Source organism: Lepidochelys olivacea (assembly GCF_965140295.1).
Source record: "Lepidochelys olivacea isolate rLepOli2 genome assembly, chromosome: 6".
NCBI classification, from domain to species: domain Eukaryota; kingdom Metazoa; phylum Chordata; order Testudines; family Cheloniidae; genus Lepidochelys; species Lepidochelys olivacea.
This window is the reverse complement of record NC_140416.1, coordinates 33,073,629-33,088,591: the sequence shown is the minus strand read 5'-3', so window position 1 is coordinate 33,088,591 and position 14,963 is coordinate 33,073,629. Positions and strand designations below refer to the sequence as shown.

General features: G+C 41.7%; 1 protein-coding gene across 4 annotated transcripts in view; it reads left to right on the top strand.

Moving 5' to 3' along the window:
* The first annotated feature begins 11,993 nt into the window (after positions 1–11,993).
* Positions 11,994–14,963, top strand: part of GALNT18 (polypeptide N-acetylgalactosaminyltransferase 18) — a 382,178-nt gene continuing 379,208 nt past the window's right edge. For 2 of the 4 annotated variants that reach the window (XM_084630742.1, XM_084630744.1), the window contains exon 1: positions 11,994–12,651. In XM_084630742.1, the coding sequence (XP_084486868.1) occupies positions 12,417–12,651 (235 nt within the window). In that variant the 5' untranslated portion in view covers positions 11,994–12,416. Of the gene's footprint in view, positions 12,880–14,963 lie in introns of all 4 variants that reach the window. The other 2 variants (XM_084630739.1, XM_084630740.1) reach the window with 2 other exon arrangements.

Here is a 14,963-nt window from a genome sequence, read left to right as displayed (position 1 = left end):
TACAATATTTTTGTGGACTCTAACTTGTCTGAGGTGGAAGATGTTCCCTTCTCAGTGTACAAAGATGAATATGAATCATGCAGCATTCTGTATCAGGATGTAGAGTAGTCATCCAAGATGATTTAAAAATTGAAAAAATGAATGCTCTCAGTTGCTCTCTAGAAGTTTAAATTCCTTAAAAGTAGCACAATTCAAAAAATTTGCAATATGGCTAGTAGGGGTGCTGAAGCTTCAAAAAGTCTTGTATTAAGCAACCATTGCTGGATCAGTTCCAGAGTAAAATATTCCCCAGATGCCTTACAGTTGAAGGACAAATCTTTGTTCCTAATAAACCGATACAACTTTCTTTATATTTCATGTTGAGAATGTAAAGCAGTTTAGAAGCAGTACTGTATGCCTCTAAGCATTAAAAGTACCACTTAATGAGCAATGAACTATGCATTAATATTCTTCCAATACAGTTGACAGAGAGATGACTGATGTAGCAAAATATGGACTGCTGAGCGAAGGATTTTGGCTGAGAATGAACTTGCAAATGGTTTATAATGCACTGAAAAGATATTGGGCTCAACCCTGTTCTTCCTAAAGACCAGCGGAGCTGCAGCCAAGTGACTGAGAGCAGAATTTGGTCTATTATTCTACCTCTACATGGTGCAGAAGAACATTAAGGAAACCATCAACAGTATTTTTTAAATAGAAAACTGAGTTTTTTGACTAAACAATTTTTTTGCAGAAAGTGGATGCTTTCTATGGGAAAAATGTAGAATTTGTCTAAACCACTGTTCTAAGAGGATGGGAGGCCTGTGAGGGAGAGTTGCAGAGTGATCCTCACCCTACCCACCCAACAGCTCCTGCCCTGGGCAGGCTGGTTAGACTTGGCTCCTTGCTCTGTGTGTTGCAACTTGGCCTTTGTGTAGGGGGAGGCCGCAGCATTGCTCAGGTTTGACCCCGCCCCCTAACTCAGATGTGACTAGGCCAAACTGGAATGAGTGGTGTTGCAACTCGGTCTGAAGCCAACTTCCAGACTGGAAATCAATTGTGCCTGGTCTTCCTAAAAACATACGTGCATATTATTTCTATCTATAGTCCGATCAATTCAAAAATGCCTGGCATAGAAACACTGTTCCCCTGAACCAATAATTCATAAGCATCTAAACCCGCCAGCCAGATCTCCTTCAGTACTATGGTAATAATGCAAACAACATGCTAATTTCCGTTCCTAAAATCCTCATCTTGCTCACCTTCATTTCCATACACATCCTTCTTCATCAGTACAACCCCCTAATGTGCTGGCTCATAACTCTTGATTCTCCATTTTCTCTCCACTGAGAGTGCCAAATTGTCTTACTCTGCCCTGTTTTGCTAATTCATGTGCCTCTAAGATCAAGGATATACCATAGGACTCTATTAAAGTTAATAGGAACTTGTGCTTCCAACTCACTTTAGGTGCTTGTTTAAAATCCTGTCCTGAGTGCCGGACTCATTTTGTTCTTTCCAGTGTCTTAGAACCTGTTTTGACTGTTCAGAGGTTTGATCAGAACATACATATTCTCCGTTTGTGCTCTTTCTACATTTAGTCTTGTGCTCTGATACATTCATATCTCAAAAGCTAAGTATGGTTAGGCTGAATAATAATTAGATGGGAGACCTCCAAAAAACATCTAGAGCTACAGGAAGTCCTTCGGTAGCTAACACCTTTCCCTTTGAGTCTCGACGAGACCAATACTCCTCCAACATAATGCTGTGGGAACTGTCTTGCTCATGTACTATTTTTCAGATGAGCTGTAAAGCTGAAGTCCTGGCTACTTGTATATCCCATGATGCTTTAGTGAAAGTAAACATGTTTCGGCCCAGGTAATTATTTTGCTTTTCTAAATCCCTCTCTAGAATATCAGTTAATTTTTTTTTATTTATTAGTTTTTCCTATCTTAAACTCCTGTTTAGTTATTGCTATGAGTTGTTAAACAGCTTACATGCTTTGGCTTGGAGGTGGCTGCATTCCAGTGTTGGGAGAAGTATTTGCTAGTTAGTCCTTACCTATCTTGCTGTGAGGTTTAATATTGGCAAAGTGCTTTCAGATTCTCTCTCAGTGCTCAGAGAGATTCTATGGAAATATGAATTATGTTTTGTTTTTATTTTAACATTAATCATTGGGCCAAATTTATGGTGCAACTCTGAAGTCAATGAAGTTATAACAGCAATTAATTTGGCATATTGTATTTAGTACCAAATAGAGTTGGGTAAAAAAATTTTGCTGACATTCTCTTTCACCAAAAACTGCAAATTTAGGTCAACTGAAATATTTTGTGAATTAATGTCAATTTAGGTTAATTGCTTGGGGATCCCCCCGCCCCAGACATGTCAGACTGGTTCATTTCTGAAATGTTTGGTTTTGGGGCTAGGTTCACAAGGGGATTTAGGTGCCATTCACAACACTGAGGAGGAGGTGCTGTTACCTCCTTTATATCTAATAGTCTATTGGTTAGGGCACTCACTAGAGATGTAGGAGACCCAGCTTTGAATTCCTGCTTCAGAGCACAGACTCAAACCCAGGTCTCTCCCACCCCCCTTGGCAAGTGAGTGCCCTAACCACTGAGCTAGAGAGTCACTCACTTTCACTTTCTTGCTCAATGAATATTTAGTTATCTATACAAAATGGAACACCTTCACCAGCAGAGAGTCTCACTCTGAACCCTACCCTAAAGCACTGATGTGGGAGACCTGAGTTCATCTCTGCTCTGAAGCAGGGATTCAAACCTGGCTTTCCCACATTGTGAGTTCCCTAACCCCTCAGTTAGTGGGTAAAAGGAAGGTGGCTCCTCCTCAGTTTTGTGACTGGCACTTAAGTCCCATTGTGAAACGAGCCCTTTGTTTCTAAATTTCCTTTGCTTTCATTTTTGAAAAGGTTAAAAATGCCCCAAATCTAAACAATGTTTCATTTCAGTTCAAGATGAGGTGAATTTTCTTCTCACTCTTCAATTTACTTACAATTTGGTTTCAAGTTGACCCAATTTGTTTTTAATTGCCAGCACCCCAAAAAATCAGTTTATTTGCACAGCTCTAGAATCAAATCACATTGGCCCATTTCCCCTCATTGACCCGTTGTTGGAATATGCAAAGAATATAACACCTACCCGAGCTGCATGCTAGGAACTGTCTTGCAAATGGACTGAACTGCCTCTCAAAACTACTTAAAAACCAGGTTTACGATGTGCCTCCGCTCACTTGAAGGGAAAATGGTGCTGAGGTTAAATTCAGTGACATATGGAATGCGAACTCCATTGTATTAAGTGAGCCATTTAGGGTCTATGATTGGTATATGTCAGAGTGTATATAAGAATTCTGACTCAGGTCTGTACCAGTTGAAATAGTCTATTTAATAGAGAGAGAGAGCCTTGTTGAAACTGAAAGTAGGATCCTTAATCTTGGTTTCAGGGTCCTGTCATTTGCTAGATGCCCAAAAGTGAGTGTTGTTTTGCCAGAAGTCCTTTATCTCATTATATATTCTGATCTAATTCTGAAATTAGCAGAAAGCAAAGCCTTTTCAAAAATTCCTCTCTGTTATGCACTGAATGAGCAAGACTCATCCTTCACCTCTATAGCCCCGGTGTGACCTGAGTATTGGACATAAGGGGAGACCTCATTTCTTGAGAGACAGGATTAGGGAGGTAAATAGATCAGCAGGCCTAAAACACACTGTCTGTGCTAACTAAGATAGGTAAATGGGGCAGTAAGCTGAGAGACAGAAGTCTGAGCTAAGATAGGAGGAGGAAAACCCAGGGAACCATTTATAAAGAACAGGGTAACATGGATGAGAGAAGCCATGTATGTAAAGATCAGGTAAAGAGTAAGTTGTACATGGACAGAGCATGCTGTACAGAGATTGATTCCTCCAAAGTGACCAAGCTGATCCCCAAAAATGTGATGAAATGTGATAAGTAAATGAATATAAAGGAAGAGGATCTGTGGTGTTATTTTGGATGTTTGATGTACCCTGCATCCACCCCCTGCGTTTGAGTCTGATCAACTCAGTGTAGGACTTGCTGTATGCCAAATAAAGATACCTCAATGACAAAATCTGGAGTCTGAGTACCAGAGAAGCCAAGTGGGAAGAGGTCTTGGAGGAAATACCAACAACCTCAATCCAGTCTTTGTGTTTCCATTGCTGTAGTTGCTGTTCAAACAGCTTGTTGGCTCCAATTCATTACTTCTCTTTGGGACTGCCATTACCTCACTTTGATTCCTTCCATTCTGTCTCTTATTTTGTTATCAAAATACAGAGTTAATATTTGCATCTTGCTTGCTTTTTGCTGGAAGTGTTGGCAGAGCAAAGCTTCCTATGCCAGACCAGCCTTTGGCTTCTCCAACACTGGAAGGTGGAATTGCCATTTCTTCTTCATACCTATGGATACAAGGGTTGTTTTAAAATCAAGTTGGAATAAAACATCTTAACTATACTTTCCCTCATCCTGGAGGCAATTTGACACCATTTATAAACAAATCAGTTAAGTTTCCATTTACCTGAGACAGATTTCAGGGTTTGACCAACCTAAAATTATTATCTTTTTCATCAGTTGACTTTTAATCCGAACTGATTGTTGTATATTTTCTTATTTGTTTTTTCATTAAAATTACTGCTTTGTTTATTTAAGTGATGGTCAACATATCTGCTGCAATCATGTAGTATTTTAGAAACCTCTCATCAACAACTCAAACAATGTAAACTGCACAGTTCAGTGGAATTATACATTGTAATGGTGCCATTGATGATCAGGGAGCTGTCAACCTCCAGAGTGAAAGCTGTGCCTGGAGGAGACAGAGCTTGCTCAGTAACTGGCCTATGACCCTGGAACTCACATCGGGAAGACAGCGGAATGACCATGAATCTCAGCACCTTCAGAGCAAAATGCAAAACTCATTTACCCAATGTAGTCCTCCTGCAATGTTACCAACAAAATAAAATACACAACATGAATCCGTGAAGTCTAAACATCCTAAATCCAGTCCCTGCAAACTGGTAGGAAGGAACAGAAAGCGAGGCCAAGACAGATAGAGATCTGTAGGTGAACGCTTTATAATGTTGTGAGGCATTAAGGTTGCAGTGTCAGGAACACTGCTTAAGAACCTAGACAAAGAGGAAGGAAACCATAAAGACACCATAAGATACCAAAGAAAATTCTTCTTAAGATCAATAGGTGGAGGAAATCACATTGAAATCTGGGTCAAGAGAGGTTTCAGAGTAGCAGCCGTGTTAGTCTGTATCTGCAAAAAGAACAGGAATACTTGTGGCACCTTAGGGACTAACAAATTTATTTGAGCATAAGCTTTTGTGGGCTACAGCTCACTTCATCGGATGCACCAAGAGTGAGCCAAGATTTTCAAAAGTAACTATTTTTGGGTTCCTCAGATTTTGGCTTTTCAACTTGAGACCTTTTTTAGAGGGCCTCTTACTGAGAGGGCAGGTGCCCTCTGAAAATCAGGTCCATTGAAGACATCTCAGGTTGGGTACCCAAAAATGGAGGCACTTGGAATCACTACAGGCTGTTATGATTAGAAAAAGAGAGTGAAACAAAGACCATTAACATGTCCTTTGAATAATGACAATTGTGTTGCTTACAAAGAACCAGACTTCGAAACTTTTACTCACATTGAAGAGTAGCTATTCACTCAAGATTAACTTAAATTGGACTAGTTGTAAGAGTAACTGCTCACCCATGTGCACAGTGTGGAATATACTGCAGCCCGAAAATAGAAACTAGGTCCATACATATAAGCAACGAATAACATAACATAGAAGAGATCATTTGAAAGATCAAAAGATTTAAGACAGAACAAGTTTCTGGAAGGACATATGGGCAAGATAAAAATAGTCTTGAAATAGATGCATAAGATTGGCAAACACTCAGATGGAAAATAACATATGGAATGACAAAATACTACTACAGAATTTATAGCAACTGTATAAAAGGTGTCTAATGCCTTACAAAGTCTTGATCTGGAAGTGACTGAGAGGAAGGCATACATGCATGTACCATTATTTGTTGTACACTACTTTTGCAGATAAGATTCCATTACAAATTTTAAAGCCACTCCCTGCTAGCTCAGCTCCCTTCTTTGCGTGTAATGTGTTGTTTGTTTTAAAAATTAAGATTGAACATGGCACTGAGAATTAAATCTAGGAGGCAAAAAGATGTTCCAGTTTGGCTTGCTATCCTCCACATTTTATACTTGCTACACTTCATGAAGTTCTGTGCATGATCCTGATTTTCACTGAAAGTTTGGTACCTTCATTTTTTAAACTCTCAGGATGAGATTTTCAATGGATCCTATGAGCACTAAGCACCCAAATCCATTGACTGCCTATGGGATTTAGGTGCCTAACTCTCTTTGGCTCCTTTGAAAATCCCAGCATGGAGCTGTAAGATCCAATTTTACTGTGTTGGTCATCTGCTCTGCTGAATAGTCAAAACTGAAATTAGGGCTTCCTGTCAATAGATAAGAAGCACAGTCCAGATTAGGGTAAACTGGAGGTTACAGAAACTCAGCAGTGTAGCATTGAATGTAAACATACCTTTTTAAAAAGTTAAAGTTGAAGTTGGGGGTCAGATGATAGAGGGAAGAGGAACAAGGAAGGAAGGAGGAGAAACAAGGCACTTGAAAAAGCAGCCATTGGGAGGAAGTGATATAATCAAGAACAGGTTTCAGAGTAGCAGCCTCATTAGTCTGTATTTGCAAAAAGAAAAGGAGTACTTGTGGCACCTTAGAGACTAACACATTTATTTGAGCATAAGCTTTCGTGAGCTACAGCTCACTTCTGAATGCATCCGATGAAGTGAGCTGTAGCTCACAAAAGCTTATGCTCAAATAAATTGGTTAGTCTCTAAGGTGCCACAAGTACTCCTTTTCTTTTTGCGAATCAAGACCAGGTATGTCACATTCTGGAAAGTAGACAACAATTGGTGCATGTGTATACAAACCAGGACATCACAATATCAAAATCTTCAGTTATTCAGGGAGTATCTCATAATCCCATTTCACTGAGTTTAGGCTATGATAAATGGAAGATAGTGTCTCACTCTACAGCTTTTCTCACTCATTTTCTATCTCTGTTTGGTCCTATCTCTCCAGAATATAAAATACAGTATTTCTTACTGAGTGCCTTTGGAAATTTGTGTAATCTTTTTCAAACAAAGGGACTGATGGTGGTTCTGGGGGGAAAAATGGGAAAAAAAATCTATTCAAACTTGATAAAGTCGAAAGCTGTACATTTGTAAAATTGGTGGGGTTCTATCTAAGATCCTGAATGGAATAGAAGTAATGATGATAAAATTATTAAGTTTTTCACTGAAACCTAGTTAGAAACAAACGCATTTTTGCAGAATGGGTGGAGATGTCATTGACCAACACACTTTTCAGTACTGGTTGCTTGAAGGTCTGTAATGCCACTAATAAGATTTATCATTCATCAAAGTGCACCATTTAAAAAAAAAACCAAAAGAACAACAATAAAACCCACCAGGCTCATGGAAACACTTCTCAGATCCTGTCCTCTGTTTACACTCTCCCCCATCACCTCAGTCTTGAATTTCTGGTGATGGATGTCAGATGTTAATGGACTTCCTTTCCTTTACAACACATAGTCAACCTGTGGAACTCCTTGCCAGAGGATGTTGTGAAGGCCAAGACTATAATAGGGTTTAAAAAAAAACTAGATAAATTCATGGAGGATAGGTCTGTCAATGACTATTCGCCAGGATGGGCAGGGATGGTGCCCCTAGCCTCGGTTTTGGCAGAAGATGGGGAGGGGTGACGGGGATGGATCATTTGATGATTACCTGTTCTGTTCATTCTCTCTGGGGCACCTGACATTGGCCACTGTCGGAAGACAGGATACTGGGCTAGATGGACCTTTGGTCTGACCCAGTATGGCCTTCTTATGTTCAGAATACTTTGAGAGAGAAAATGCTACATAAGTGGTGAATATATTTGCTAGGACATGAGAGCATATTTCAGCAGCAAAATAGAGGCACAGAAAGATGAAGAGACTTTCCCAAGGTCACACAGCAGGTCAGTGGCAGAGATGGAAATAGAAACCAGATCTCTTGAGTCCTAGTTTACAGGTCATGCTGCCTTTACACTTACTTTAATCACAGGGTGGGATTTTCACAAGCACCTATGTGACCTAGGCACACAAATCCCTTTGAAAGTCAATGGACTTGTGCTTGTAAATGACTACGGTGCTTTTTAACACACTCCCCCTTTAATCTTATCACTTAATCTCTCTGGGCCTCTCTTCCCTAGCTGTGAAACGAGGATGATAATATTTTCTTTCTTCCACTTTTTTAGTTTTCTCCATATAGGTGTTAAGCTCTTTGGGGCAAGGATTTAGGGCTTGTCTACACTACAAGGGCAACAGCAGCACTAGAGCTGTGGCACTCTAAGGCCTGTAGAGTAGACGCGATTTACCACAGCAGGAGGGGGTTTTCCATTGATGCAGGAACTCTGCTTCCCCAAGCAACAGTAACTAGGTTGATGGAAGCATTCTTCCACTAGTCTAGCTGCATCTACACCAGAGTTTAGGTCAGCATAGTTACATCAATTAAAATGTTTAGTGTAGACTGGGCCTTATTACATGCTTTGTACAGTGCTGGGCAAAATGGGGTCCCAAACTTGGTGCTATTGTACTATAAATAAAGAATAACAGTAATAATCACTGCAAAATGTTGTACACTTTGAAACCCGTGGCTTTCTATCATATCAACAAAAAAATAAAGATGCATTGGGCAAGGGACTTTTTTTAAAAAAACCACACCAAAATATTACCATAGACATGAATGCAGGTGGTTTTTCTGAACATCTTTGTGCATTACAGTGAGGAGCACATGTATGACCCACTCCTGTACCATCAAAGATACTGGGAGTTTTTGCACTGACTTTGACAAGAGCAGGACTGGGCAGGAAGTGGTTGTTTGCAGCTGAGAAGTTCAGCTTTGGCCGCAAGAGAGTGTTCCCACAGGTTTGTTGGTCACAGTTTATACTAAAGTTCCCTTTATAAGTAGATTATAAAGGGTTAAAAAATTATTAATGGATGTTTTACTAAATGGTTAAACACTTGTTATAGAGTCCAGCATGTCAATAGGTTGCTTATAGCCATGGTTTATAACCACCTATAACACTTTCTATGTGCTCATAACTATCAATAACAAATATTACTCATGTCTGTAATATGCTTGTAAAGTCTATTGCTCATTTACTAATGCTTTATAAGTAGAACTTTAATTTAATTATTTCTTTATACATGTCACTCCTCCCCTTCATGGGACGGTTTCAGATGAGTTTTACTTTGATTTATTGAGTTATTTGAACTTAGAAGTCAAGAGGCCAGGTTGTGGGGTTCACCTAAAATGCATGGAATGCAGGTCGGGGTGCTTGTGTGCGCTCATGCATGTGTACATGCATGCAAAGATCAGAGAGAGTCTAGATGACATGGCAGTTAAAACTTCAGTGGCCTATCTGCACTGGTGCTCTCAGAATTGTTACTATACCAGTAGCTGAAATAGTGGGCAATCTGAAGAAAAATGCTGATGTAGGCAGAATCTATATCATGGACCACATAATGCAGTAGATTTACATGATAGAAGCCACAACAATCTTTTGGGTTAATGATCTGCATTTTATAAAGGTTGAAAATGTGTATTGACTAGATAGGTTGGTCTGTTTTGCAAACTTTCATGAATTACTGTGATGAGATTTCTTTCTTAACCAGAAGATTTTATACACTATAGTTTTCACCTCTAGATACCTGAGTTCAAATCCTATTTTATTTCCCAATGAGTTTGGTGGTCACATTTCTAGTGACTGATGGATTTTCATTTACCTCACAACACCACAGAAGCAAATTTTTATAGTTTTACCCCAAATGGCAGGCAGGCTTTGCTTGAGAAACTTGGAATCAACCAGGGTAATTCTTTTCAGTATGCAAAGTAACAGCCGTGTTAGTCTGTATTCACAAAAAGAAAAGGAGGACTTGTGGCACCTTAGAGACTAACCAATTTATTTGAGCATAAGCTTTCGTGAGGTAAGCTCACTTCTGAATGCATCCGATGAAGTGAGCTGTAGCTCACGAAAGCTTATGCTCAAATAAATTGGTTAGTCTCTAAGGTGCCACAAGTACTTGTATTCGCAAAAAGAAAAGGAGTACTTATGACACCTTAGGGACTAACAAATTTATTTGAGCATAAGCTTTCGTGAGCTACAGCTTACTTCATCGGCTGCATTCAGAAGTGAGCTTACCTCACGAAAGCTCATGCTCAAATAAATTTGTTAGTCTTTAAGGTGTCACAAGTACTCCTTTTTCTTTTCAGTATTGAGCTGGATTGGCAGAATTTAGCACAACACCTATTCACACTGTTACTTTGTTGTCTCTGATAAGTATGCTTAGCTGCTACTGAGCCCTACTGAGCATTAGGCATACCTACTAATAGGAGAAGAGATACTTATGTTTGGTTGAAGTACCTGTTGCCTCCCTCCCACTTTTATAAGCACCATAAAATTCTCATAGCTTAAAAAAAAAGCAGTTAAGATAAAACTATCCACATTTAACTGTGTTGCAGAATTGGAACACACACTCACCGAAGCCAGATCTTTCAGGGTTCAAAGCTCACCCACATGGGTTTGAGTAGTGACTGCTGTTACGTACAGTGCTTTCTGCAATTTCAAGTGCAAACAGGATAACTCTATTCTCAGATGTGTGGTGCATGAATAAAAAGCACAACAACAGATTTATTTTATGTATACTACTTACTGCATACTTGAGATTACAGTATGATACAGAACATCTGTAACTTCTTGCTTTTGTTGGTTGACAACCTTAATGGTATTGAAATCTTTTTAGCACCTTAAAAACTGCCTCGCTATTCCGAACCTGAGTCATACTAAGCTTTAATTTTTCACTTGAGTATCAAAGAAAATGACCCAGCAAAAGGCAGCTCTTTTTAGTACAAATGTCCTTATTTAACACTAATGGGGCAAATTCATTCCTGATGTAACTCCCATTGAAACCAATGGAATTATGCTCGGTGAATTTGGCCTGTTATGTATTTCTGATCCATTTGTGGTTTGAGATGGGGAAGAAAGAAGGGAAGTCACACAAAGAACTTGACATTGTGGATTGAGCTAAACAGTGAGTTTTGTATATAGGTCCCAATCCTGAAATCCTTATCCCTGCATGCAGTCCCATTTCTTTCAGTGGTGCTCTACATGGATGCAGGGGTCTGCTGGCATGAATCCAGTTGCAGCATCTACGCCAGTAGTTAGCAAATGATAACGCAGCTCACAAAAAAAACAAACAAAAAAACACCAGAAGAGAAAAAGGGGAAGTATATTCTCAGGGTGGAAAATTGACGATCTGGATCTAGGGAACCAATAGTTTACAGGTACAAAGGGAATTTCTCTGGCTTCACCCCAGAAAACAAATCAACGAGTTCCCCCTAGATGGGCAGATATGTTGAGAGTACAGAGGAATCCCAGGCTTGTTTTTATCTCAGACAGCTTATTGGCCTCGGGACATGTGCAGAAAAAAATGCAGCTCACTCCTGAGAAAAATGCAGCTCACTCCTGAGAAAAATCAGAAAGTTCTGCTAAGTTGCAAACTGGGACTTAGTGTGCTCATCTTATGTCAGGGATGAAAAAACTACTAACAAGCCCTGCACTCATCCCTAGACTAACAAACAGGGAGACAGTGTGAAGGAGAAATTGCCTCTTTCTCGCCCAAAAGTCTGTAGCACCGTGGGTGCCCCTTGAGACACCCCTGTGTATGACTGTGTGTGTGTAAGAGAAGCAGGTGGGCCCCTGATATAACTCCGCCCCTGCTAGGTCTCAGTTGGTGATAGGGTGATATTAACAAATGGTCCTCCATAGCCGGTTCTTTACTGGAGGAAAGATCTGTCAATCTGAGGCTTTGCAAGCCCGCCTCTCCTGTAAGCTTTTTGCAAGATCTGATTCTGGAGCTGTGGCTGATTGCAATGGGAAGCAGCGTTGGGGAGAACAAAGTTTGCAACACTTGGGCACTTGACTACTGGTCTCCTTCATGCCCATGGGAACGACCGATTGCTAAACAGAGCAGCCAGCCGGGTAACTGACACTACTGATGACTTGCTGCTGTTGCAAACTTTCAGCTATTTTAATGCATTAAAATCCAGGATCCTAAATAAGCAGCTCCCCCAACCCGCTCCCCCTTCTAGGTAGGCGAGAGAGATTTTTATTCTGTGGACTAGCAAACTTCCTGCATGGAAATTTACTGACTTGAGTGGTCTCCGTTTTGGGCTAAGGGGAAGGGAAGGATTTTTTTTTCATCGCACTTCAATTTTGTTTCTCTGGATCACAGGATTTTTGAAGCTATATGGAGGGATCTCAGGATGGTTTGCAACAGGAAAACCAAAACTTTAGTGTCCACTTGTGTGATCTTGAGTGGAATGACTAACATCATCTGCCTGCTCTACGTGGGCTGGGTCACCAACTACATTGCCAGTGTCTATGTGAAAGTGCAAGAGCCGATCTCAGAGAAAAAGTTAGAGGAAGACAAAGGGGACACTTTAAGGATTATAGAAAGGCTGGATCACTTGGAAAATGTCATCAAGCAGCACATACAAGGTACCACCTTCCTCCCCTCTTGCTTTCCCTCACTTCCACCCCGCTGCTCTCCGGGTCCTTCCCTTGCAGCCTTCCCCATCCCCTCCTATTGCATGGATGTGTTGTGCGTGTGGCAGATTCCGGCTGCCATCGGGGGGAGAGAAGCCTGCAGCAGCCCAGAAGAAGCGGAGGCTTTGTTCAGACTCTTGTGCAGGCAGAAGTTGCCAGCAGCCTCCTCTCGGCTGCCTGGTGAGTGCCGGGGAGCGCAGGGGGCTAGCTGGAGCAGGCGGCGGCGTGGCTGGGATTAGGGCTTGCTGGTTGCAGCGCTTTGCAGCCCCGGCCGCCGGCCACGAAGGTTGCTGAGTGGAGACCCCCACCCGGGGGATGACTCCTGGCTGGGCTGACGAGTCTGGGTGAGCCAAGGGGCTCCTGGGGGCCGGTTTGTTGGCGAAGCTGCTGATCGAGCTGCTGACATTGTTGCCGGCTGCCCTTGAGCCTGGGGGAAAGGCTCCTGCCATGGCTTCCTTAGCCTGGCGCTCTCGCCGTGGCACAGCGGGAATGAGCCGAGCAGGAGGATGAATGGGTTTCGGGATGGGGCGAGCTTTGCGGCCCCTTTAGCATCTGCTGAGCCAGCGGCGACATCTCCCAACGGGGTAGGCTGGGTGTGCGTCTTGCAATAATAAACCCGATCTCCGATCCGGGTGTGTCTGCAGGGACTCGCCAGGGCGGTCTCGGCCGGGAAGGAGCGAGGCGGCTCTTGCAGTCTGTGCTCAACCCTTAGCATGGATTTGTTGTCCGTCTTTCCCCCGCGGGGCTGCTCCGAAGGGAAGGTTGCCGGGGGCTGCGCCTGTGTCTGGGCTCGCAGGTTCCCCGGGCGGCGGCCGCGGGAGCCGTTCTCTCGCTCCTGTCTCTTTGATTCGATCTCCGGGCCAGGGCGCTGGGGTGGGGGGTGACATGGGGTCATGGGTAAATTACCAGGCAGTGCTTGGGATCTTGCCTTACTTTGTTTTTGTGTGCTATCTGTACGTAACGGCTCCCTCGTTATTCTCCTCATCTGTGTGGGAACAAACAGCTGTGCCCCCCCCCCCCTTATGACTTGTGTATCTGTTTAAATATCTGGCGGGGAGGGTAAATAAGATCTCTTGCAAGGTACTGGAGGGGAGCCCTTTTGCATTTCTGTAGCGGCAGCACTGAGGCTTCAGGTCCCGACATTAGCCTCCTTATTCTTGCCTGGCTACACATGCACAGAGCAAATCACCTGGCAAATGAGCTCTGCTGCTTTTTCCCCCACCGGTGCACAAATCCACTTTGCTTCCAAGTAGTTTTGACCTGCAGATTTTGTATGCTGGAAAAGTAAACAAACATCATAAGAGTTAGGAAAGATGATTAACCACATGGGTGCCTGAGAATCCCTCGACACATGATGAACTCGAGTTCGACCGGGATACTTTAAAGCCCTGCTATTTCGGGCTGACTTCTGGGTGTACACGTGCTAGAACATTTTGGAAGAGAACAGTATTTTTTTTAAACTATTCAGTTTGCACGTGCCTTCTTTTCTCAGCAGCATTGTCTGGAACCTGGATAATTTAGTAAAACACAGTTTCCTCTGAGAAGGATGAGTGAGGTCAGTTCCTGCCAGCTCTGACTTTCATGCAGTCCTCCGGTTTGAGGAGAAATATATTCTTGTCTGAGTGGCAATGGACTGTGCTACCGGAGCTTTCAATACTAAGGCAGGTTTTTTCAAAAAGCACCTATGAGAGTTAGGTGCCTGAATGTCATGTGAGTTGGATGCCTAATTCCCTTGGACTTCTTTGAAAATACTAGCCTAAATGCCTAATTATCTGTAGAGGTAGTTTTCTTCAAAGAATTTGTAAGGAAACATTAGTATTTTAAATCTGTATCTGCTTGCTAGCTTGGTAACTTGTTTTTTGTCTATAATAGTGAAAGGTACAATAAAACGATCTTTTTAAAGGGAGAGTATGAGAGGAATTGTATATGATCTAATGATGTTACTTTCTTTCATAAGCATTTTTGGTTTTTTATTTCCTTAAACACTATTTTAAGAAAACAGAAATCTGCTTCTCTTTTAAAAGTAATCAGGTCTACGGTTTGACAAATACTAACATTTATTAAAAAGACAGCTAAAATCAAATTTATAGAGGTTTGTATTACTCTTCTTAATTAAACCAGTTGTTCACTTAAAAAAATCAATAGAACATCACTATCCTTAAGTGGGAGTTCAAGTCCAAACCATAGTGATTAGGTTCACAAAGGTGGCTGCTACTGAGCAAAAAAAGATTTATTTTGTATCTTCAGCTCTGTGACAGTTGGGG